We start from the raw sequence: 27,357 nt of genomic DNA on the forward strand, positions 1-27,357 counted from the left end.
TCGATAACCTAGAATTTCATTAGAGAAAAGTACCGACGAATGTGACTCCCTCACTATTATTTAAACATGGACGAAAAATGAAATTGAAAACCCACCTGAAAGAACGTATTTTGTGAGAATATTGTCATGTGCCTAGGCAGGAGGTCTCCCAATGTCTTCCTTATCAGATATAGCTGATCCAGGTCACTCTTTCCAGGCCATAAGGCCTCGCTGGACAGGAGTTCGGCGAATACGCATCCTGAAAAAGCAGAAATAGTATGAACGCCTGTTAGTTTTTAACATTAAGCTGCAAGGCAACGTATGAGGTTTAGTTGCTGTGTAAGAAATTATAGGATGTGATGACCTACATCTTATATTAAAATTTGACTAAGTTAGAACTCGAGATCTTCAGTGGACTTTTTGGCTAGCATGGACAATGGCTCAACGCACCTATGGCCTAGACGTCGACGGGCGTGCTGTACATGGTGTCGCCCACGAGCAGTTCGGGCGCGCGGTTTCATCGCGTCGCCACGTAGTCTGTGTAGCTATCGCTGATGGCTATCATGGACAATGGCTCAACGCACTTATGGCCCAGACGTCGACGGGCGTGTTGTACATGGTGTCGCCGACGAGCAGTAGTCTGTGTAGCTGTCTCTGATGGCTAGCATGGACAATGGCTCAACGCACCTATGGCCCAGACGTCGACGGGCGTGCTGTACATGGTGTCACCGACGAGCAGTTCGGGCGCGCGGTACCATCGCGTCGCCACATAGTCTGTGTAGCTCTCTCCGGGGCCTGGGCATGTTGGCGAAATGATATTTATTAGCTAAGGAGTACTTAATCATTTGAAAACATTATATTACTATGCTAATTTTGCGAAGAATTTTTTAAATTAAAGCTAGAATATCACCAATGCTCAACCAGTACAACATCCCGGTAGGGCCCTCGCCCACGGCGACTTTTTACGAAACGCGCGACAGCATCGCTACTAACGCGCGTTAGTCGCATTTGCAACGCACTACTTACCTATACAGACAGAAGTGACACTAACGCGCTACAGCAACGCGACTGTATCGCTACAAAAAGTCGCCGTGGGCGAGGGCACTTACTTAAAATCCATCAAGCTCTGCGAATCTAGACACAATAGATAATCAATTGTTATGACATTAATGAAGAATGTTCACTAATTTTGTTTTTTAGCTTTCTGTATTCTCTGTTAAAAATTAAAAATACACGTGAAAGAATTATTTCGATACGTCAATTAGTTTCCAAGATATTGAATTTTAAAAGTGCGGGCGGCGGCCGGCCCGCCATTTTATGCGCGTGACGTCATATTACAGTGACTGGCTCATATTTGTATGGGTGGAATCTTGCAAGCTGAATTAAGACCCACTTCCAGGCAACCGATTAAGCTGAAATTTCGCAAACACATGTGATTTGGATGACCATGCAATATTATGATGACATGGAGCTGATCTGATGATGGAGCTGGAAGGTGGCCATAGGAACTCTATAATAAAACGACTTAAATGCATCGAGTTTGGGCTCGTTCGTTTTGTATTGATGAGTATTTTAATTCTATATAGTAATCGGGGTCTAATGATGGAGCTGGAAGGTAATTCGCAATAAAACGACACAATCGCATCAAGTTTGGGTTTGGTTCAATTTTAATTTCTGTGATGGGTCTGGGTGTTAATATGTATAATAAGTTTGTATTTACAAAAAAAAATATATTTAAGTATGTTTATATCCGTTTTCTAGTGAGCGGACACTGTGAATGTGCGTCACACGGGGTCACGTGACCGTCGGCGGGACTCAATATTTAAGCGAACTTTGAATGCCTATAAAATCATAACTACTAGGTATTTTTGAATGAAATAAAAACTAATGTATTTGTAAATGTAAAAGCTTAACTGTAACATAGGTTTCAAGTGATTTTGCATACCTAGTAACATTCTCAATTAATGCCGTCTGGGACTCAATCGGTTAATTGAGATAATGGAAGACCTCAGAAAACTCAACAGATTTTTACCTATTACAAGCTACAATAATTTACAGCTCGGTAAGCTACGGTGCCGCGGTGTGATTCCAAATTAGGTAACTTATTATACTTAACTAAATGTAGAGTAAGTACAAATATTTTACATTTAATCATTTATTTATACCTACTTAAACACTGCAAACTTGGAAGTCTCTGACTTCTGAACAAGTTAAGGATTACCGGTTTTTTCAGGTGATCAGTAAGTAATATCTGTAGATGCAGAAGATACCTAAGTACTTTCAGGTTCTACATCAATTTCCTAATCACACGTCACAAGACGGAGTCATTTCCACATTCAGCTAAATATAGAAAGTTCGCGAAAGCTCTCCGAAGGGTTATTTTCAGTGTAGGTCACGGGGTTGCAGAGAGAATCCATTTAGCGTTCGCGTGTATCTTTTGCAGTAGTACGTGGGTTGAGGCAGTTGAGGGTAGTTTGATTGATCGCTGCCTGTACGCACGCATGGGTAATGATGGTGGTAAAACATTTAAAGTACCTTACATTTATGACAGGCTAAAATTGCTAAAGCTTACTGAAGTATAATTTATTTATCCAATAAGAAACACTTTTGATTCACATTTTTAAACAAATGTCTTCTCCGCTGGTTGACTGACAAATACTTCCTAGTAAGACCGCAGTGTGCTGGATACTTATGACCTAAAAATACGTATTAGATAGAGAAGTCCCCCAGAATGTAATTCCTAGTACGGGAAGATTTTCAGGTGAACTGTGACGGTTTAGTTTGATTTAGGTTAGGTTAGGTTAGGTTAGGACCTCTTTTGAACCGACTTCAAAAAAGGAGGAGGTTCTCAATTCGACCCGTATGTTTTTTTTTTCTATGTTTGTTACGCGATAACTCCGCCAATTATGAACCGATTTGAACAAATCTTTTTTCGGCGTATAGGTAATACCTCAAGGGTGGTCCCATTTAAATTTAATAATAGAAAAAACAACCCCCAATGGTGGAAAATTGGGGATGAACTTTTTTATACGCAATATCTCCGCCGATTATAAATCAATTTGAACGATTATTTTTTTGTTGAATAGGTATTATCAAAAGGGTGGTTTCATGCGAATTTGAAGAAAATATTTCACCCCCAAGGGTGGAAAATTGGGGATGAACTTTTTTATACGCAATATTTTTAATTTTTAGTTTTTTTTTGTGTTCACGCATTTGAAGTCGGTTTTATTTAAAAAAAAAATTAATTATAGATTTATCTACTAAAGGCTTGAAGGGCAAAGTAGATTTCCTACTTGATAATAAAAGGGCTCCAATACTTAGTATTGACACAGAATAAGTAATAGTACAGGTACAGAAGGATTACTCCGCAAGACGATTTAAATAAATACGAGTCTTGCTACGACGCGATACAGTGGAATTCAGCTCGCACAGCACTACGTACTTACAATTTTATTCACCTACAAGTTTTGTCTCTTTCTATCGCGTGCCTCTGAACTCTTCTTACGCTGCTAGGGTTGCTATGCTGTCTAGTGAAAAAATAGAATTAATCTACTTAGGTATTTGTAATGAGGTACGTATGTAGGTAAGTATTAGTGTTATTTTACCTTTGTAAAAATAACATTTTAAATATACCTACTTAGGATAAAAAAGTACTTATTTTAATACAATGTCTTCATTCATACCTATTTTAACATAAGACAAATAAATTAAACATACCTACTATCACAGAAGAAAGAATGACATCATACCTACCTACTTACTACGCAAATACGAAACGGCTACATCATAGAACGAGAGGCATCACCCGAAAATCATATTTGTATTTGGCTTTGCACAAACTTAATCTAATGTTACTCGCTGTACTTTGGCAACAATTTATTTTTTACTGAATATTGTTGGGGTACCTATGCATTATGGTAAAAGAACTAGCTTGTCGTAATTTGGTGTATCGATGTTACTCTTCCGTTTCATTTACCTACACGGAAAGGTAATAGTTAATATTTTAACGATAAAATTCTTAAAACATCATAAATTGTATTCAAAAGAAATTATTTATTAAAGGCAAAACATCAAGTCCCGACGGGCGTGCGCGTGACACTCGACTGATATAATACCCGCCGGCGGGGCGCTCCGCTGTAGGTAATTATCGGATGTACCGCGCGGAGTGAGCCAGGCCTGGTATTGATAAGTCACATTGGGCAAGCGGTCTGTGAACCAGTTAGCTACTTGATGCTGAGCGCGAGTTGCGAAAGTCACGTTTTAACACTAAGTACACCGAAATGGCGCCTGCGCCGCTGCACGAGACTGTTAAGGGTTACCAAGTTTTGCGAACATTAAAAATATACAGATAAACACAAGAAAAGACAAAGATTACGATGAGTTTAGTGCAATAAGAACGCCAGGTAATGGCCCTATCAAGATTATGACAATAGAATTGTACCTCTACGAAAATTGATGCGCTCAAATCCATTGAAATAACATATTTAATATTCCAATTCCACCAATAAGGTGAATATTTGAAATTCTGCAGCGTGACCAAATTTTTTACTTAATAAAAAGTTTTAAGTGTTCATGGGGATTGGCTGGATTGGGATTCCATAAACTAATGGTAGGAATGCGATCGTTAATTCAAAACTAAAGGCTTTAAATGAAACTAAGTATCTTGAAATGAAGACTACAGCATACCAGACCAGTCTTGTAACGAAATCAAAGGTTGATTTCAATTCAATTCAATCAAAACATCATTAGATGCCGCAAGTGCACTTGCAATGTACTGTACCTATGTCACTGTTCAGCCCTAAGCAATATCTGTGCCACGGTCAACGCATAGGCGCCTATTTCACGAGATACGAGCTGACCGGTTGTGAGGCAAGACGCATCTTCGCAACCATCTATGAAGGTCAAATATTGGACAATCTATTCCGCATGTTAGATTTATATATTTTATCAGCTATACAAAACAGGACATTGTCGGAACAAGCAGCTTAGTACAATAAAGATATGAATAAAATAAAAATAGCAAAACCAGATTCCGCATAACGCTATACTATTTATACATTTTCTTGTTTTGTTGAGACGGAAGTGTTTTGACGAATTTGTTTACTGACATTTTGAAAATCTACGCACCTTTGTGCGATATTTATATCATAACTATTTATACTTCGGTATCAGAAGTAGTAGTGTCTAGTTTTAATTAAGTCCGTCCTATCGAAACCAATAGCTCCAGTTTATTCTGTAAACTATAATCGATAACAGTAATCGATAATCTAGGCAGATTTTTTCAAACAATTCAATTATTAAAATCAAATAGATCTACATAATATTAACAGTGCGTCATGAGCATTTTTCAGTCATTTCATTTATTAAACAACCAATAGGGCCCTATAATAACAGGCATTAAAGTAAGTAGTAATAGTAACTCTACATTGCATATTCGTTTCTCTACGGCCCTTTAGTATTGATTTGTGTAACAATAAAAGGGCTGCCCAGGGGCCGATCACCGATAAGGTAGCCTGAAACCAGCTCGTATCGCCGGTTAACATCGATTAAATGAATTATGCGGTGAATAATAATACTCTATTAGTGTTGTTATTTCTGAGTGGTTTTTATAGTACTAACTGATGGTTTCTGACTGTAATTTGGATAGGTTATTGTTTTCCAAATTAAAAGCGTAACGAATAATTTCATCACCGAACTGGGAAATTATCAACGCAAAATTCCATCTGAGAAAAGCAAAATCAGAGCTTCCGCGTCACGCAAGAGAATTTATGCCTTTACAACTCCACATACCTACACACAAATAATCAATTAAAGACTGTCAAGTTTACTTGTGTTATGTGATTTTAATCACATCGATGCGTCTAGCTGAATTAGATTCCCAATTTTGCAATTCAATTAATGTTTCCTTATTGCTAGAAGTTATAACGCCTAGATGGCAGAAAATAAGTTTAAAACTGTAAAATTAACAGCTGATAATAAGATTTCATTAATTCAGCATGTTCAGGAAATAGGAACCGATGTTTTCCGCATTCGGTGTACCAAGCATCATAAGCCGGTTATGTAGTAAAATATTAGAAACATTAGCTAGGAATTGCCCGAATTATCTATCATCATGAATAATACCATATTATTATTCTGTGATAATACATTTAATCTATGACTAATATTATAAATGCGAAAGTAACTCTGTCTGTCTGTCTTGCTTTCACGCCTAAACCACTGAACCGATTTTGATGAAATTTTGCATCGAGACAGTTTGAGTCCCGGGAAAAAACATAGGATAGTTTTTGCCTCGGTTTTTGAAACAGGGACGCGCGCGATAAAGTTTTTCTGTGACAGACAAAATTCCACGCGGGTGAAGCCGCGGGCGGAAAGCTAGTACCTACCTACCTATCTAATAATTGAAAAAGAGGCTGACAGAGGTGACTGATCTTCTTCCGCCACTTCTCAGCACCAGCCCATTATTGTCTGGAAGTGGTGGTAGAGCAAGCTATATTAATATTTGGGACGTGTACAAGTGCTGAATATTTGATTTGATCACTATTGATAGGGGTTGAGATATTTAGTTTATTGCATAAACAATACATTGATATGCATAGTTTGTGTACTATAATAAATCATCCTGTTATTTTGAAACAATCCAACAATACCTTAGTGAAACCGCACTGTAAGTTAAGCATACTAAAACCGGGTATGACATTTTCATACTTTAGGGTGGATTCGCACTGGGTATCTAGATGGATTTTGTAATGGCAACTGTGGATAGGTAGGAAAAGTAGTTAGGTAAGGGTAGAGCAATTATTTTCGTCTGATGTTCTACGATAGTTTGTAACTGGGATTTTCGCACTTACTGCTCTACAATATTACTGGATTAAACTGTTTTTTAAGCTTCACCTCGAGACATGGCCCTCAAGATCGGAGCGTGCATTTACATTACGCGCATGTTTAAGAAGGTATGTTTAGAAGCAATTTATGAATCAAAACTGATTACTTAATAATGCTATCTGTGTCATATAGTAACTAAGCTGTATGTTTTCCAAATAAAGAAAAGAAATAAAAACAATTACACGTAAAAGCTCCCAATGAGTGGCCACCATAAACGCCCCGTTCATAAAACGAAACATGGAAAGTCACTCGCGTCAATGAATGAAGATTTACAAACAATGAATCGATGACAATGGATTAACATAAACGACGGTACTTATGTAAATGTGTCTCAAAATCTGAATTCTATTGCTCATTGTAGTGTGACACTTGGGAACTTTGGCCCTTTGCACCCTTAAATATTTTGGTCTCCAATATTAAGCAATAACTACAAACCTGCAAGACAATAAAATAACTAGTAAACAACTGTAGTAACATTGTTTACACATAAAGGATTTTAAGACGTCATTTTACCTAATGCCGGTTGCAGACCAAGAGCTAAGCTAAGTTAGTTTCGTTTAGCTCGCATAGCTGACGCAGTTTCCCATAGAATTGGCATAGTTTTCAGTCTACACACGACTATGGGAAACTGCGTCAGCTATGCGAGCTAAACGAAACTAACTTAGCTTAGCTCTTGGTCTGCAACCGGTATAAAAGTCAGAAATTGTACTACCTAAAAATTTAAACTATGTTAACTACATTTAGGTACTTACAGGAACTAATCTTTTTTACAAATCTCATAACTAATGAGTATGTAAGTGTTCTTTTAAAAAACTATTTAAAAATAGAGTTAATAGTTACTAGCTCGTCTTCGCACGTCCACACCGAAGGGTATCATGGTGTGCACGGAATATTCGGAAGAACAGCTGCCACCTAGGAGAGGATGGAAAGGATCAGGAATGTTGGAGGGTTAGGAATAAGGATCATAATCGTGTAAAGTTTATGAAGGGAAAATGTAGCGCGGTTCCAAAGTGGGCAGGGTAAGCATGCCCACAACCTTAGTGACGTCACAGTTTCAATAAAAAGTTCTCGAATCGTGACCACGGGTCGGAAGACGAAGTGTGGGCAGGCGTCCTACTAGGTGATCCGAGGATCTGGTGAAGATTGCGGGAAGCACCTGGACGCGAACATCGCAGGACCGGTCGTTTTGGATATACTTGTGGGAGGCCTTTGTCCCAACGACACACACGAAACGAATGACGTCACAGTTTCACATTCTATTGAAATTTTACAGGTTTAACCTAGGCGCAGACCACCGACTTTTAGTCGGCTGATAATTGGGCCTGATTTTAATGTGTATGAAAATCAAATCGGTGTAAGGTGCGCACTTCCATACATGCCCATACCGATTAACTGCCCGACTAAACTATCGGCCGACAAAAACTTGGTGGTCTGCGATAGGTTTAATGTAACACATTGCACAGTAATATGACCCAAAATATACTGTAAAGGCAGCAATACGCACTAATCATCCTGGCAAAGCCGAAGTCGCAGAGCTTGACGACTCCCTCGCTGGTGAGCAGGATGTTCTCCGGCTTCACATCCCGGTGGATGCAGTTGTGCCGGTGGCAGTATGCTACGCCCTGCAGCGTCTGCCAAATGATTTGCTTCGAAAGCAGCTCTGGACAACCCTGGGACAAGAGAGGTCAGCTTGAGGAAAATGGTTTTTGAATTAAAGGTAGCTGACCGGTGAATCAAAATGAACCGTATACTGCAGCAACTTTACTTGGTATCTTAGCTCTTGCACGACAAAATAACTCAAAGATACACAAAAAGGTACAGTAACAAACAATAAAAGATTCATCAAAACATTGTTGACATTGCATAAACATAGATTGTAGTTGGCCCTACGGTCTACCACACGTAGTGTATAGCTTAGTTAGAAGGTAGTAGGGAGGATTAACATGGAATACAATTTTAGTATTTTAGACTCTATCTGGCTCCTTCATGAGTGAAAGCGATATTAAATAAATAAGGGTTCCTTAGGAATTTCTTATTCTCCTTTCAGGACTTGACAGCCTTTGTGTCACTTTTTGCGTTCCATCTGAGGTCAAGACCACGGAAGAGTTAACATCTTAAATATTAAGGGTACTGAACCCTACTGTTTAACTTGTCTCAGAATAAGAAGTCAGGAAGTTTGCTAAGACCACGCGAACTTAACGAGCCGGCAAAAATGTAGCGTTCAAGGTCAGAGAAGTTTGCACAACTTTACAAGCAAGTACCTAGGCTGAGAACATCTGTTAGTAGAGCTGGTAGTTAGGCAGCGATCACACTGCGTAGCGTAACTTAGTGTGATCACGGCTTTATAGTTTTATTATGACTATTCCACTGTAGGTTGGAAAACGATCAAAACGCCAGTCCGATGACCAGTCTTGGACAAATCCAAGTGACCAGTCCAGGCGCTAGGAACAAAATTGTGAAAAGTGCATTGGCGAAAACAGAAAATACCTAATGTGATGCATGCAAGCTTCGACCAAAGCTTCCAAAATACAGTCGCACTCCCTAATCAAGGATTCGCCACCACTGCATAGGAGGGTAACCTGCTGCTAAAAAAACATAGGTTAGAAATAGAATAATAAATAAGATACAACAGGGTCGGACTGGGCCGGAAGGGCCCGGGTGGCTGATCGCAATCCCGAGGCCCGAGACTAGATCATGGTGATGGGATACTATCGAAAAATACTGAGCTACACAAATTGAGATAAACAAACTGTAAAAAATTTATTACAATACTAAAATAAAGTAAAATAATAAGTAGGTATTTACTAATAACAAATAATAATATAAAGCTAGCCAATCAACATGTTTTTTAAAACAGGAGAACTTTCAGCTAAGCAGTTAATGACTCGATCGTAAAAGCTGCTGTTTTCGTAATCCTTGATTAGATCCGATTCTATATTTAATACAGTGTAAAGTGCACATATGAAATTAGGTGAAACTAGATCTATTTTTATCGACAAAAAACAGGTCAAAAATTTTTTGTGATTTTTTTTTAATTTGTTATAGATTTTTTTTTCCAATTAGTTACTTATTGTAAAGAAAACGTAATAACTTTTAAACTAAGAGGTATATCCTGTAAAAACAGTAATAATGCTAAATAACAGACGATACTAAAAAAATACATAAAATACTCAGAAAATGCCAACAAATAATAAAAAATGATACTTTTTGAAAAAAATCTGCTTTTAAATTCGTGTATTTTTGGTTATTTGATAAATTTCTCCAAAAAAAGCCCCTATAACAGGTGGTTTTTATTACTTTGTATTATTCTCTATCGTATTACCTTTGTAAAACCAAAAATCGCATGTCTCTATCCCTATCACAACATTTGCTATGATCGTTTGAACTAAGCCTCTCCGGGCGCGCCATTCAACGCTTCGTTAACAACGAAACTGAAAAGCTCTAGATTTGTAATTTTGATAAAGACAAGTTAGATTTCAAATAAAAACCAAAGATTTCGAAGTAAAATAAGCATTTTAGTTAAAATTAAAATTGTCCCTACCTGTAGCGGAGAATAATGTTGTGGTAGGCCTTTGTTCAAACTATCATAGAAAATGTTGTGATAGGGATAGAGACATGCGATTTTTGGTTTTACAAAGGTAATACGATAGAGAATAATACAAAGCAATAAAAACCACCTGTTATAGGGGCATTTTTTGGAGAAAACCAAAAAAACACGAATTTATAAGCAGATTTTTTTCAAAAAGTATCATTTTTTATTATTTGTTGGCATTTTCTTAGTATTTTTTTAGTATCTTCTGTTATTTAGCATTATCACTGTTTTTATTTTATCAGGATATACCTCTTAGTTTAAAAGTTATTACGTTTTCTTTACAATAAGTAATTTTAAGAAAAAAAATTATATAAAAAATTAAATAAAAATCTCAAAAAAAATTTGACCTCTTTTTTGTCGATAAAAATAGGTCTAGTTTCACCTAATTTCATATGTACACTTTATCGTGACTCACACTGTATAATTAACGAATCTAACAGTTCTTGCCCCAGTAGAGAACGAAGTCTCGTTTTAATGCGCTTTAATGCTGAAAATCGTCTCTCACAAGTCACTTGCGTGAATGAAATTGTGAGAATTAAACACTGTAATTACATAAAAAAAGCAAAATAAAACTCCCATCATTTTCCGGCAATTTTCCGAGTATTGCATTTATTAGAGAACGCAATTTTATTTTTGGGATATGTGTGGGTCAATGTGGTCAATAGAAGCTTAACCTCAAGTTTTTGGGGTCGCCACCCTTGTCCCCCAACCGCCATCTTGAAAAAAGGGGTGAAAACACTTTTTTAAGCGTCTTACAAAAAATTCGCTATGTCATAATTTGTAGCAAATTGTTTTGCCTACAAATATGTTTACACAGGCCCCTATTTCCCACTGGGCACTTTGGGCACGTGCCCAGGGCCCCACGACGGAAGGGGCCCCCGTCTGCTCAAAAGACCTTTTTCCAGATGATAAGACCCCCCTTGATCCTTAAGTGCCCAGGGCCCCTAGTAAGTTACTCTTTCAAGGTCACTAACATAATTATTATTACTGGACGGGATTATTACTGATGGAAGAAACATATTCCATAAACAACAACCACTCACCGATCACAGCGGGCATCAGCTCGTGATACACGATGTGCTGGTACCTACATAGCAATGTTCACGTCCCTGGCGACCTGGTAAAGCTTGTCGTCGCCCCAGCAAGGGTTGAGCTCGTGCAGCTTGTCGGCCAAGTAATTGTGGTTGCGGAACAGCCAGAAGATCAGGTTGACCTGATCTCAACATCAATGCCGTGGAGAGCGTTGCGCTTAGCTAAATTATGTTTGTGTGACGAGTGGTTTCCCCACAATAGTCCAGCGGCGGCGGGGTTCAAACCAGTGTTCCTTGGATCCCGAGTCGGCCAGTCTGACATCTTCACCGTTCGGTATTGTAGCTTTGTTCTATAGTTCAGGATTCTATGTGAGTATCTACTGCTTGACTGCCAAAAATCCAACCAATGAAGGCCAGGGTATCATGAAAGAAACATAAATGGTCAAAGCCCTCTTTCCCACTGGGCACTTTAGGCACGTGCTCAGGGCCCCGCGACGGAGGGGGCCCCCGTCTGTCCGTCTCAAAATACCTTTTTCTAGATGACAAGGGCCACCTTGATCCGTAAGTGCCCAGGGCCCCTAGTAGGTTAAAGACGGCCCTGTGTTTACATAACTTTTTGTCCTAAATTAAATTAGAGAAGTTATACATAAGCAAAAAGGATTTTTTTTTTGCTTATAACTTCTTTAATCTTTAATTTAAGGCAAAAAGTTATATTAACATATTTGTAGGCAAAGCAATTTTCTACAAATTATGACTGTACAACTTTTTTGTACGACGCATAGTTTCCGAGACATGCACGCGGGCAACCGTAGCACAGGGGCCACGCTGCGCGGGCCCCCTGTGCTACGGTTGCCGCATGCCCCGCAACCCAGGCCCGTGGGGGGCCCGCGCAGGCTGGGGCCCGGCTGGCAAATGCCACCCCGACTGTATGGCCAGTCCGACGCTGAGATACAAATTCTAGTTCCTAAATAGTCGAAAAAAAGTTCGTTCTGTGTTCGTTACCCAAATCATCACAAAATTAAGTCAACAATGCAAAAAATAAAGCAAAGCAAATATCGTTGACCTGGGTTTCTTTCATTTGAGCATGTATTAATTACGACATTTCATACAGGTCATTGGCCTTTTTGCTGTTTTATTTAACTGTACCGTTCGTACTTTTGCATATCTTATGTAATTTCCGAAAATGGTTTAAAAAAATACATACTAATTACCAATTAAAAATAATAATTGATTCTGCGTTATCAAAAAGGCCTACACAAAAACGAACAGTATCAAAACTGGATTGCACATTAACCTTGTCGGTTCCTGCATGGCTGTTTTAGGAAACCTACTTTCAATAGTTCGAAAACGCATTGACCTTTAAAAAATTTGTCTTAATTTTGAATTTTTGAGAATAGCCGGTATCAAGTGTAATTTAAATAACGGTAATGACTACTTTACATCAAACACTCATTAGACGATAATAAATATAAATATTAAATTACCTAGTCGTTCTTCATACCTACCTATTAATTTTGTGATTAACTGGAGCAAAAGTTCAAATCAGTAGCCATTTTTTTTTAGCAAGAATAAGCGCCTGCCGCATTGTAAAAATCCTGGGAAAAGCGAACATCATTACGTTCAAAAATAAAGGAAGAATAATAAATTATTAACTACCTACTTACTTGTACTTTTGCCAAACGCTCCAGAAAATCTATTAGTTAAGGCAAGATGGATACTTAATTAGGAATTGATTAAAAAAGAAAACCTAGACTAAGCCAGACATATCATAATTTTGCGATTGTCCAGCAATCATATAAAAACTTTATGTAATCCAATATTATGGGTAAATAAAAAGTATATTGGGTATGACGATAAAAACACTGCAGGCCAACATGCAAATCCTCAACATTTAACATTCACTTCATCATGCATACTAAACAGTGTGCTGAATGTCAAATAGCTGAATCAATGAATTTTTAAACTGCCATTAACTTGCCGTGACATTGAATTTGATGATCGACTTGACTCGATGAATTTGAAGACTGACATGACATGGGTTTAAATAAGCCAATGACGTTGGTAGTAGAAAAGAATCTATCGAGAAAATTGTGGCTAATTGACGTCAAGCCAAGAAGGAATAGCAAATGGGATGTAGGAAATCAAGTTGGGTGAATTACGATTTCTCTATGTTAGGTAATTGTTGTTTGAATGCTCTAACAGATATTGTAAGAGGTTCATCACAATTTGCCTCATTTTCTATTGGACGTCTACACTCTACAGGTCTTCCCCAAGGGACTCTATTGAGCCCCAATTCTCAATCAATCAACTATTCTCTATCAATCAACCTATACCAGCTGGGCCACATAAATCTTCAAGCTTCAAAAATCTACCTGTAACTTGATAAAAGTAGACTTATGAACAAACCAAATTAGTTCCTTTTTTTTATTTGCTTTTATTTCAAAGCCAAATACTTCCAGAACAGTTATCATTAACGTGTCAGTTGAATTGAAATTAATTCTTCGTTATTTTTCGCCACCACGAACTGCCATATTAATTATGCATAAATCACTATAAATTAACCCCTAATGACTGGGGTAAGAAAGAAGTTCGACTATTACCACTAGTGCAGGTTCACGTTCGTCACACGCGATCTAAACAACTCCAAGTTACATCGTTGTTTGGTTTATAGGATTAGTTGTTGTACCGTGGATCGACATAAAAACTATAATTTTTTGAAATATCCATGACATAAGTAGGTAGGTCATATTTATGCTAGAGCTACTTTACCCCACATCCCCAGGGTTATTCAAACCTCTGCTTTTTATTGATGGCGAGACATACTTCTCATAGGGATGCATGTCGCCACGGTAAAAACTAATAGTATCACTTCAATTACCCAAAAAATATGCCAAACTTCAGTGACAAGCATGAAATGCCATAGCTTTTAAATAATTATACCAGTTTATAAACTGTCAGTAAAGTAGCGTGCTAATTTATACACTTGGGTAAGTATAGGAACAAACAAAAAGTGTACCTAGACTATAATGCTAAACACGAAAAACACGAAAAACCATAATTTTAATGGGGGTGGGTACTACAAAACTCCCCTATTAAAACGGTCGTTCACCATAAGATACGGCAACAAACAGCAAATTAACAAAGAAATTACGAGTTATGTACTTAAGTAACTAAGTACCACAAGAAATTCAGCACAGAGTTACCTTCACACGTGTGGTTTCAGCGTTGGTTACAAGTTTATTTTTATGTTAATGTTTAAATTCACGTGAGTAGCTAGAAACTAGAGCGAACATTCCCATGTAATGTCAACGTTCTTACGAATGGTAGATACAATACATGAATACAGGTAAAATGTAAGACGTTTGGTTCGTGAAGGTGACACACTAGAACATTTACCATAGAGCGACTCTAGTCTATACTCACAGTCAGTGGCGGCGTAGCATAGGTTGGCACCCGGGGCGGCACCCCCCCCCCCCCATCATAATATAAATTATAGCCTAAGGCACCCCAGAATGGCACCCCCCCTGTCATGACATCACGACCGTCCTTGCCATGCAGATGCGTCAATGAGTACTAATCTGCGTGACTTTGTCACCCCTTAATGCTTGGCACCCGGGGCGGACCGCCCCCACCGCCCCCACCGCCCCCCCCTTACGCCGCTACTGCTCACAGTATACATTTTCCACAAAATAACCTAATAAGACAAGAACTTAATAAGGCTGCGTTGCATTGCGCCTAGGGTTGCCAGGTCCAAAATGTTTCATTTGGCCGGACATTTTACCCTAAAAGCCAAGCCGGACATGTGACGGGGGGGGGGGGGGTTGCAATTAGTGACAGTACTATCATCATCGGTTGCTAACCAACATCCCGATGCGTGCACTTCATATGATTCTGTGGCTCGACTTTCGCCTGGCGCGGCAACCAAATAAAAAGCCTAACAAAAGCCGGACAGGCCGGACAAGGCATTATTTGGCCGGACAAGTCCCTAAAAAGCCAAACATGTCCGGCTAAAGCCGGACGCCTGGCAACCCTAATTGCGCCATCTCATTAACTTTAACAAACGTCAAAAATCTGTCAAATTCCATACCAAAAACACCGGTTATCGATATTATTACGGTTAAAGTTAGAGTTGCACTCAGCCTGACGCCCGTATTCATAGACGATGCTTGTTTAAGTGAAGCAGAAAATCGAACAACGTTGAATAGAGCTCTGTGATTGGTTCGTGGTCACCCTGTGCGTCCACGCGCACTGTGTGACCTCATAGTAATGTTTGTGAATACGGGCGTAAATGTTGCGACAACGAACCATAATAATCTTTTTACTTAAATAACATACATTTTTGTAAGCTACTTAAAAATACCTTTATTTTGATATCCCATGAAAATTCTTTTTAAATACATTATGGCGCCTAAAATTCGACATTTAGATTTTTTTAATATAGCCAGTGTCACTCTCACGATTAAGACGAATCTAACGACATCTCTCACGCTAAAATCGGTCAAGCCGTTAAGGCTGTTGACCATAATATGCCAAAGAAATATACATACACTCGAAAAACATAACCCTCCTTCTGGCGCAGTCGGGTACAAAGCGATCAACAGTGCTGTCATACTTACAGCAGGGTACTTCTCCAGTTCATGCAGCACCGTGTGGTCGCAGTACTCGAAGACCAGATGCAACTTGCGCTTGCGACGGAACACCTCGATCAGGTTCACCAGGTTTGGATGCTTTAGGTTCTGCCAACAAAAATAATGGATTTAGTTTCCAATTTTAGAAATAATCATAGCTCTACAAGTACTTAAATGGATCGACGATGTGGAAAAGTTGGCGGAAGCCATCTGTATTCGGGCAGCGCATCAGGACCAGTGGTTGATCCTTGGGGACGCCCAACTGTCTTTTGGTAAAGGAATAAACTACATGAAAACCACGCAGGATAAGTAGTTCTAAAAATTCTGGCAACCTTCCTCTCTGCATGCACCAGATTGCTACTTAAGTAAGTAGAGCTATGTCATAACACCTTTTACTCTCATTGGTCGTGCTCTGTATGATAATATGCGTGCTTATGCTTCTATCTTATGTTATGTTCCTCATGAAGAACAAAAAGATTTACACCTAATCTATTTCAATAACAAACCATAATTATACTTACTTCTTTTTTTTTTTCATTAATTTCATTACTTATGGAACTTAGAATAGTTACAGAGTCAACCGATTATAATATGACTAAATTTTTTAACAATGGCTGAACAGCAGCTAAAATTTACCTTTGCCATTTCCTCAAAAATGGAAATTACTTCTAACTACCCCAACATGACCACTAACTGCTTCATAACAAGATTCATATCTTAGTTCCGTTCATGCACCCGCATGCAGGTGCATTATGAGGGCAACCCCATTTGAATACGAAATCGCTATCGGGCTTTAAACTCGACATGTACTTGAAGTACCACATGATTTGCTGGAATGGGCAAGTACGGGCATTTAGTCACGCAATAGGCTTTTGAAGGAAATATGAAATGTATTTACGTGAAAATGCACAGGCTGTGGCACCTGATGAAATATAGATAAGAGTTTCCTAACGTTATAGTACTTGTTCTAGAAATCATTGTATAGAATAGTCGTCGATACCTTCATAAGTAAAGGATAATATTATTATGATAATAATGTCTCATTAATTATACAATGCTAATAAATACTAAGTATATCTTAACATTGTCATCAGAATTTTCTTGGAACTGAAGGTTTTCCATTTCACCGTTCGACCTCACAGATGTCTTACAAAATTGTGTCTATACTCTGTGGCAGTTAAGGTTGTTATAATGAAATTGGAAGTTTAGGGCAGCAGCAGAAGGGTAACTAGGAGGTCACAAATGTCGTATTTCAAAGATACTTCGATGGTTGCCAGGGATTTTTACTGGGAAACGTACGATTTCGCAATCAAATCGCTACGAACGGTGATCCTTTAGGTTAGTGAGGTAGAGCTAGCCTTGGAAAAAGAAACTTTCTCCGTCTCGAATGTTCCTTCGTATAGCTAACAAATCCAATATCTACTTCAAAGTTGACATGCAACATTTTTTTACCGTAGTACAGTCAGCGTCAAATACTTTGTGTCAGTCAAATAGTTATTGAGGTAGGTAGGACACAATCATGTAGTTTTACCATTAAAAATATTGATACAAACCAAACCGGGTCAATATGTCACTTTGATGACACATTCGTAGTGCGTTAGTTGACAGACACACGATAAACTCCACTATGAAAACATTCATGAAGTAGGGCAGTACCTACTATCATAACCTAGATCAACCGGTTAAGCTTTATTAAGCGCTAAAAGCAAATTCATTACAAAACCACGTTGCTGCCCGCGCTGAATTCGATTTGTCACGGAAAAGAAGGGGAAAATGTGCTTTTCTTTCAATAGCTTAGTACAGCTACAGCTATAGATGCTAAAAATAAAACTTCTTTGAAATTTTAAGTGTCATGGGCATTCTAATGTCTCATTTTACAGATTCCTGTAAATAAGTTTATTCTTTTCAACCTAGGGTTTGTTATAAGCTCTCGAATCGAGGAATGGATGGACATACATTCTTTTATTAAATAGGGTCTTACTGTCTTAGTAGAACCATTTGTTATTTAAACCTAAACAAAATATAGGAATTTTAGGTAAGTACTTGTTACTTATTATGCTTTGTATCATTATCTTGTCATCATTCATCATGTAGGTGCGCTATCGAGGACGGAAGCTATTATAAATCTTTTATCGATTGACTAGAATCGTTATAATCGACTACTCCGTCCACATAAACGATGCTAATCGATTGTGTCAGTGTACACGTTAACGACAATAAGTACGAGTAATTTATGATTGTTAACACATGCGAGAGAGTGCATAGTTAGTGTACTCGTGTATTTTAAATTAAACGTCCACCCACAAAGTGGACCGATGATTTCATAAAGGTAGCAGGAAGACGCTGGATGCAGGCCGCTGCCAACCGATCATTGTGGAAATAATTGTGGTAGGCTATGTTTAGCTTCAGCATTGGACGTCCCATGGTTGAAATGATGATGATGATGAATTAAACATGCTATGGTCACATAAATTATGGTCTACCAGTTCCGTAAAACTAGCCTTCCCGCCTAGTGCAAATGTCTCTATCAGTACGCTTAAAAAATGTTCAACTCTTTAGTCAGTCAGGTATTTTTTGCGGTCTTTCACGATCGTGCCTTGTGTGATGTGCCCGGAGTCCGGACACAGTTGCACTGCCCAAGACTGCACTGTTGGCTAGTAGCGGTTAGAGGAGGCCTATGTTCAGCAGTGGGGTAGACCTTTCTTAGTCAGCTCTTTGGGACGCTTTCTTAGTTTTACGTTTTCATTTTTAGCTGGCCCAAATTAACCTTTACCACAGAATAAATAATAGTAGTACCCTTTACCTTTCCCATCCGTATCTCAATCAGTTTTCTAGGAAACTTCTCTTAGCTCACCTACTTCTCCTTACCTTGAGCATGCGTATCTCCCGCAGCGCGATCTTCCTTATCAGCGGGTCGTCCTCGTTCTCGACGAACTTCTTGACGGCGACGATCTCGCCCGTGTCCCGGTTGCGGCACTTGTACACCAGCCCGTACGAGCCTTCCCCGAGCTTGGTTAGATGAGGCCCATGTTCAACTGTGACTAATGACTAACTTTGATCATGTCCAACCTTCTTTGTACCAATTTTCATCAGCTTTTTAGAAATTTCTTTTAGTTCACCTTATCCATTTTAGCTGACCCAAATTTAGCCCTTACCTTTCCCATCCGTATCTCAGTCAACTTTCTAAGCACCTTCTCTTATTTCTTTTTACCTTTAGCATCCGTATCTCCCGCAGTGCGATCTTCCTGATCAGCGGGTCGTCCTCATTCTCGACGAACTTCTTGACGGCGACGATCTCGCCCGTGTCCCGGTTGCGGCACTTGTACACCAGCCCGTACGAGCCTTCCCCGAGCTTGGTTAGATGAGGCCCATGTTCAACTGTGACTAATGACTAACTTTGATCATGTCCAACCTTCTTTGTACCAATTTTCATCAGCTTTTTAGAAATTTCTTTTAGTTCACCTTATCCATTTTAGCTGACCCAAATTTAGCCCTTACCTTTCCCATCCGTATCTCAGTCAACTTTCTAAGCACCTTCTCTTATTTCTTTTTACCTTTAGCATCCGTATCTCCCGCAGTGCGATCTTCCTGATCAGCGGGTCGTCCTCATTCTCGACGAACTTCTTGACGGCGACGATCTCGCCCGTGTCCCGGTTGCGGCACTTGTACACCAGCCCGTACGAGCCTTCCCCGAGCTTGGTTAGGATGAGGCCTAAGTTCAACTGTGACTAATGACTAACTTTGATCATGTCCATCCTTCTTTCCCGATCATAATCAACCTTTTAGGAAGCTTCTCTTAGTTTATGTACTTCACTTTTAATTGACCTTGATTAAGGCCGGCAATACACGGACCGCTTGAAGCTGTCGACCGCCCGAATCAGTTGCAACTGCTCGGGCGATTCGTGTATGTGCGTCCATAGAACTTTGCAGTTCAGCTTGAAGCTGTCGACCCTGACTGCTTCAAGCGGTCCGTGTATTGCCGCTCGAAGTCTCACCTTTAGCATCCTTATCTTACTTAGCTTTCTAGGAACTTCTAACTACTTCTATCAATTACCTTGAGCATCCGTATCTCCCGCAGCGCGATCTTCCTGATCAGCGGGTCGTCCTCATTCTCGACGAACTTCTTGACGGCGACTATCTCGCCCGTGTCCCGGTTGCGGCACTTGTACACCAGCCCGTACGAGCCTTCCCCGAGCTTGGCTAGATGAGGCCCATGTTCAACTGTGACTACCTTTGATGATGTCCAAACTTCTTTACCCATCATAATCAACAAGCTCGTCTTATTTTACTTCTTCATTTTTAGCTGACCTAGATTGACTCTCGTCTCTCACCTTTAGCATCTTTATCTTACTTAGCTTTCTAGAAACTTCTAACTACTTCTATCTACTTACCTTCAGCATCCGTATCTCCCGCAGTGCAATCTTCCTGATCAGCGGGTCGTCCTCGTTCTCGACGAACTTCTTGACGGCGACGATCTCGCCCGTGTCCCGGTTGCGGCACTTGTACACCAGCCCGTACGAGCCTTCCCCGAGCTTGGTTTAGATGAGGCCTAAGTTCAACTGTGACTAATGACTAACTTTGATCATGTCCATCCTTCTTTCCCGATCATAATCAACCTTTTAGGAAGCTTCGCTTAGTTTACCTACTTCATTTTTAGCTGACCTAGATTGACTCTCGTCTCTCACCTTTAGCATCCTTATCTTACTTAGCTTTCTAGAAACTTCTAACTACTTCTCTCAATTACCTTGAGCATCCGTATCTCCCGCAGCGCGATCTTCCTTATCAGCGGGTCGTCCTCGTTCTCGACGAACTTCTTGACGGCGACGATCTCGCCCGTGTCCCGGTTGCGGCACTTGTACACCAGCCCGTACGAGCCTTCCCCGAGCTTGGCTAGATGAGGCCCATGCTGTGACTACCTTTGATGATGTACAACCTTATTTACCCATCTTAATCATCTTTTCGTCGTCCACAAGGTGGACCACACATATCGTCCACCCACAAGGTGGACCGACGACATCATAAAGGTAGCAGGAAAGCGCTGGACGCAGGCCGCTACCAACCGGGTAACATGGAAAGCATTGGGGGAGGCCTATGTTCAGCAGTGGTCGTCCTGTGGCTGAAATGATGATGCTTTTTTATTTTTAGGAAGCTCCTCGTAGTTTACTTCTTCAATTTTAGATGACCTTGATTAAGTCTCACCTTTAGCATCCTTATCTTACTTAGCTTTCTAGGATCTTCGAACTACTTCTATCTAATTACCTTGAGCATCCGTATCTCCCGCAGCGCGATCTTCCTGATCAGCGGGTCGTCCTCATTCTCGACGAACTTCTTGACGGCGACTATCTCGCCCGTGTCCCGGTTGCGGCACTTGTACACCAGCCCGTACGAGCCTTCCCCGAGCTTGGCCAGCTTCTCGTACCGCTCCATCGCGCGGCTGCTGGCGCGCGATCTGGTGGAAGAATAAAGCAGCTATAGACAATTTTAATTACATGGCATTGTCCTGCCTCTCGTTCTTACCATTGCAACTTCTGTTTTGTACTGTTAATAATCTGCCAGTAATAGGCGTCCCAAGAAAACATGGAACAATCATCAATTAAGGGCACAGTGGATGATATCCATGGATAGACTAGACTGAGCTTCCTACTAAAAAATGCCGAAACATGAAAGTATTCGTTGCTTGAATGAATAAGATCAAGAACACAGACGGAAACAATGTAACTTAATATTTCTTCTGTGCTCGTGTAAGAATATGGTCAAGCACTTAATGCGCATATTATTTTTGTTATTTACATCACAGTATCCCAAAAAGCTAAGCCAAGTATTTCCCTCAGGGCAATAACTTAACGTAATAGAGGCTTACTACTGCCGTAGTCATTAAGGTTTCTAATTCCACGCAAACTTGTCGTACTCTTTGAATTTCGGTGGCCATTTTGGTTATTTTTACAGACAAGACTGGCTAATCTTGATCTGATACTAAATAGCTTGATACTCTGACATTTGGAAGCGAGTTGAAGGCCACCCTGGAGTTAACACAAACGGTCTTGCAACAAAGGTCGGCTCCTCCCACTACCCACCATACGGCAAACAAGAAATTAGCTAAATTATGGGTTTCTAGAAGCTTACTAAAAGCTATTCGTGTGGTGAGCCTGCTTTACTAAAAAGATACGAAAGACCGAAGTTGCAAATTTCGCGAAATTGCACGAATTAAATATACTTTCAAGTAATGCTGATAATTATGCAAGATCGTAAAACTTGTACAGAGCTAAGAAAGCTTCTACTGCTAGCTTTTTTCTTCCTACTATCCTACTTATATTATAAATGCGAAAGATTGGATGTCTGGATGTTTGTTACTCTTTCACGCAAAAACTACTGAACGGATTTTGATGAAACTTTACAGTATTATTGTTTGTAACCCAGAATAAAATTTAGGCTATAATTTATGACGATCTGTGACAAACGAAGTTTCACGCGGGTGAAGCCGCGGGCAAAAGCTAGTAGTATCATAAACGTAAGTCACAGAATTAAGGAAGGATATTGTGTAACTTGCGAAGAGAAACAGAAACGAAGATTGATGATTCTATTGATAGAATCAAGAGTAACACCACAACCTTGACACTTTCGTGAATTTACTACTGGTGTTTTAATGCTAATTACTGCGTATATTGTTCCAAACTTACTAACCTTGCAGCGACGACATCAGGGGAGGTTATTGATCTATTAATTTCACCCTTCATACTAATTTTACACAACCCCAGCCATCAAAAAATAAACAGACACGTGCTGATTCTTCAAAACTACGTTGTTTTTTAGCATAATTTCAAATGAAAATAATGCAAATGTATAAAAAAATATTGTAAACTTAACCTAACAAAAAAAACTATGTTTTGCTTACTGATGTCATCTGGCAAACATGACATGCATCAAGAACATTCTACATGAAAGAAGTATGCAAGTCTTTATGTAAAAAGTGTTTTTGCAGAATATTTTTTGTTTCAGTATACTCAATTCTCAATTTTATTCTTTATTGCATCCATAATGTTACAGAGGTGGTATGTATGGTTTTATAAGATACAATTATTATGGACCCTGTCGGGCACAGCATTCTAAGAGAGAGGAAGAATTTATAAATATTTAATTAATTCAATTATATTATTAATTATATTACATAATGTGCTTGTTTTTTATTAGCATAAACACGCTACACGTGCGTCTCACAATACACGCGTGCATATTAGTAATACCAGTAATACGTCAGAAGAAATCTGTCTGAAAGAGCCCTAAGAGTAGGCGCACACCGTTGATTTTTCGTCGGCCGGTAGTTTAGTCGGGCAGTTGATCAGTATGGGAGTGCGCACACTACGCCGATGCGATTTGGCCGATTCTTCATACAAATTAAAATCGGCCAACTAAAAATCAACGGTGTGCGCCTACTCTTAGATTTGCTACAAAAGCTGCTACGAACTACCGCGTCAACGCCCGTATTCACAAACGTTACTCACAGTGCGCGTGGATGCACAGGATGACACACGAACCAATCACAGAGCTCTATTCAACGCTGTGCGTTCGATTTGCTGCTTCACTTAAACAAGTATCGTTTGTGAATACGGGCGGCAGTTTACATAAAAATGCTTGTTTTTGTATTAGCATAAACACGCTTCACGTTACACACGTGCATATTACGTACATTTAAATACATGAAATGAAATCAGTCTGAAAGAGCCCTATAATAAATTATGTTAGATTAAAGATTTGCTACGAAAGCTGCTACGGTGCTACAGGACTACCGCGTCGAAGTCTTATAGCTACAAAGGTTCTCGACTCGTAGTCTAAAACTACGCTAACTTAAAACTTGTAATTAAAAACATAACCCTCCTTCTGGCGCAGTCGGGTAAAAATGTAGAACAATCATGAAATGTATTTTTGTAGTCGCTTCATGAAATCTTCCTCTATTTAGCTACGAAGACTACGACCTTAGCTACGGCGCTACGAACTTTAAAATATGTGGCGCACTATTTTAACCCATTTTTAGGGTTCCGTAGTCCTGACAAGGTATTGAATAATTTTTTCTATATATTCAACATGATTTCGAATAAATATTAAAGACTACCCTTTTCACATATCGTGACGTAGTATCTATACTAATATTATAAAGAGGAAAGATTTGTACCTATTTTTGTATGTTTGTATGTTTGTAATGAATAGGCTCAAAAACCACTGAACGGATTTTGATAAAACTTTATTTATTTATTTATTCAGAAACTCAACAGCTGTTTTACAATATTCATGTTAGTTTGATGAGCATTAAATCTAAGCCAATTAAAGAGTATTATTGTTCATAATCCAGAATAACATATAGGCTATAATTTATGACGATCTGTTACAAACGAAATTACACGCGTGCGAAGCCGCGGGCGGAAAGCTAGTGTTTCATAAATCGATATTATCGATGCTTTTTATAGCCCAGTAGGTATTTTCACGTGTTTACATGTTTTGATTTACGATTGAGATTCCTTTGCATGTCGCTGTTGGCGTGTAAAACACGGCAATGCGTCGGAACTCGAAAGATTGCAAATAGTTAAATTAACAATGTAAAAAATTCGTGAGGAATCTTAAGCTTAATTTTTTAAGAAGTTAACTCAAAGCCTTACTGGGGTTTTGCATGCTTAGCAATTAAATTAGGTTAATTCATGTACCTATTTTATGTATCTACATAATATTATTTTTCTTGCTATAAATTAGTTAGTCCAAGGCAAATGATATGCTCAAATATCGTTATGAGTAGGTATAAGGAGATTGTGATGCAGAAATACAATACCATTTTTTTGTATTCTCTTCAATATAGAAAAATAAAGAAAGATCTTTTCACACATTTTCATCTTCAAATTACTTAGTTAGTCGGCCGATAGCCCGATTTTAATTTGTATGAAAATCCAATCGGTGTAATGTGCGCACTTCCATACATGCCTATACTGATCAACTGCCCGATTAAACTATCGGCCGACGAAAATCGATGGCTGCGCCTCGGCTAAGTAGCTGATTCCAAAACCCGGAATTACACCCAGTGCCTTCGTCACAGAAAAGAAAACACGCTGCGCTCCAACGAAGCGATGCACGCATATACTCGTACCTACGCCGTGAACTTTTCAAGGTGATGCCACACAATGACACAGCTCGCTGGTACACAGCTGTTATTTCTGGTGGGAACCAACCTTTGTTGTTGTAGTGACATGGAAAATGAATGAACACTACCTGCTGTAATTATGGTAACGATGACACGTGATGAATAATCACTGCGGCATTTTATTGTACTTACCTACCTACTTACTTACATTTTTGCAAAATCTTATGTCGACTGTACGCTTAAAAAGACACTAATAGCTACCGTGAAAGTGTTAAAAAGTAAAAAGTAGAATTGAAATAACTTGTAGTTAGTTCCCTTTATAATATTAAGTCAACCGTTTTACCTACTCGGGACTTTTACACAAACTTTTATCCCATAGTAGGTACATAAGGTATATTGACTGACTTGAAAAGCTAAAGTCGAACAGCTTTTTCAACAGGGCATTTCTTTTATCCCATAATAGGTACATAAGGTATAATAACTGACTCTCACTGCTGTACCAAGAAACCATCGTGCGCAATTTTGTCAATATACATTAATTAAACCAAGTAAGCCTACCTACATTCGTAATAATTTTGTTGCCAAAATATGTGATAAAGATTAAACATGCATCACAGCGGATAAAAACCATTTTTAAACAGCAAACAGACGTGATTATCTAATTTAGGTATTTTTAGGGTTCCGTAGCCAAAATGGCAAAAACGGAACCCTTATAGTTTCGTCATGTCCGTCTGTCCGTCTGTCCGTCTGTCACAGCCGATTTACTCGGAAACTATAAGTACTACAGTGATGAAATTTGATGGGAATATGTGTTGTATGAACCGCTACAAAATTATGACACTAAATAGTAAAAAAAAGAATTGGGGGTGGGGCCCCCCATACATGTAACTGAGGGATGAAAATTTTTTTTCGATGTACATACCCGTGTGGGGTATCAATGGAAAGGTCTTTTAAAATGATATAAAGTTTTCTAAAAAACATTTTTCTTAAAGTGAACGGTTTTTGAGATATCAGCTCTCAAAGTCGTAAAAAGTATGTCCCCCCCCCTCTATTTTTATAACTACGGGGTATAAAATTCTAAAAAAAATAGAGGTGATGCATGCTAATTAACTCTTTCAACGATTTTTGGTTTGATCAAAGTATCTCTTATAGTTTTTGAGATAGGTTGATTAAATTGACATAATAAGTTTATTATATTTGCTGCTACGGAACCCTTTGTGCGCGAGCCCGACTCGCACTTGTTCTGTTTCAATTTGTCAACATTTGTTTTTTTAAATATACCTAATTACCTTATTTATGTCGATATGCACTTTACCTGTTTTAAAATACTTCATGTTCCGATTGAACACACATTAACACTACAGGTATGAAAGGTACCTACTTACCTAAGAGAGATAATTATGACGTGTTAAGTTAAATGTTCGTGATTTATAGTGCATAGTGATTCTTTATCTTTACCTTCTCGGTAGCAGCGGCAGGTTGTTGCCAAATAACCACAGCCGTTTATCACCGAACCATTTCTCCATACAGGATGCCAGATTGTTGAACAGTGTAGAACCAGAGCAACCCCGCGACACAGAATCCGCACTATACATTCGCGTTTCCGAACGAAACAACTGCGCGCATTTCCCGCCAAAATTCACGTCAAAAAGACAATTTTCTTTTTTTCGAGCTCTATTTATTTACCGAAGAGTCTAGGTTTCGTAGACTTGCTCACTGGCTGAGGGCTGCGAAGCTTTTAGTTGAACTCGTATAATATCGATCGCAGTTTTGTTTACAGTTTGTGTTGGCCTGTGTACATGACAACCGCGGTGGTGGTGGAAAAATGTAGTCTAGAGCACGTACGAATCACTTTCTAAAAGCCCTGTTTTCTATTTGTTTCGAAGTGCATGGCGTAACTAAATTATGCACATGTATGTACTTAAACATCATCCAAATTGAAAACAATTTTCTTTGATGTAAATTATCTAATGTTAACTCTCACTTCGTTAATAATAATAACACCTAATCATAGCAATGTGTCTCTTCTTGTAGTATTCAATTAAATAAAACTACTTTAATTTCTTGTTTACTGTCAATGTATTATGTTTTAATCACTATCTATTAAACACACTTTACAAG

General features: G+C 39.0%; 1 protein-coding gene across 3 annotated transcripts in view; it reads right to left on the bottom strand.

Moving 5' to 3' along the window:
* LOC114358843 (cyclin-dependent kinase-like 4) overlaps positions 1–26,962 on the bottom strand; it is a 30,958-nt gene extending 3,996 nt beyond the window's left edge. The window contains exons 1-7 of one of the 3 annotated variants that reach the window (XM_028312915.1): positions 26,695–26,962; positions 21,506–21,564; positions 20,860–20,990; positions 16,104–16,223; positions 8,369–8,534; positions 667–774; positions 96–238 (exon numbers count right to left, since the gene is read on the bottom strand). In XM_028312915.1, the coding sequence (XP_028168716.1) occupies positions 96–238; positions 667–774; positions 8,369–8,534; positions 16,104–16,223; positions 20,860–20,990; positions 21,506–21,564; positions 26,695–26,831 (864 nt within the window). In that variant the 5' untranslated portion in view covers positions 26,832–26,962. Of the gene's footprint in view, positions 1–95; positions 239–666; positions 775–8,368; positions 8,535–16,103; positions 16,224–20,859; positions 20,991–21,374; positions 21,565–22,796; positions 22,865–26,694 lie in introns of those variants that run through there. The other 2 variants (XM_028312916.1, XM_028312917.1) reach the window with 2 other exon arrangements.
* Positions 26,963–27,357: the final 395 nt, after the last annotated feature.

Source organism: Ostrinia furnacalis, unplaced genomic scaffold (genome assembly GCF_004193835.3).
Source record: "Ostrinia furnacalis isolate ACB-3 unplaced genomic scaffold, ASM419383v2 OfSCF4122, whole genome shotgun sequence".
Taxonomy (NCBI): Eukaryota; Metazoa; Arthropoda; class Insecta; order Lepidoptera; family Crambidae; genus Ostrinia; species Ostrinia furnacalis.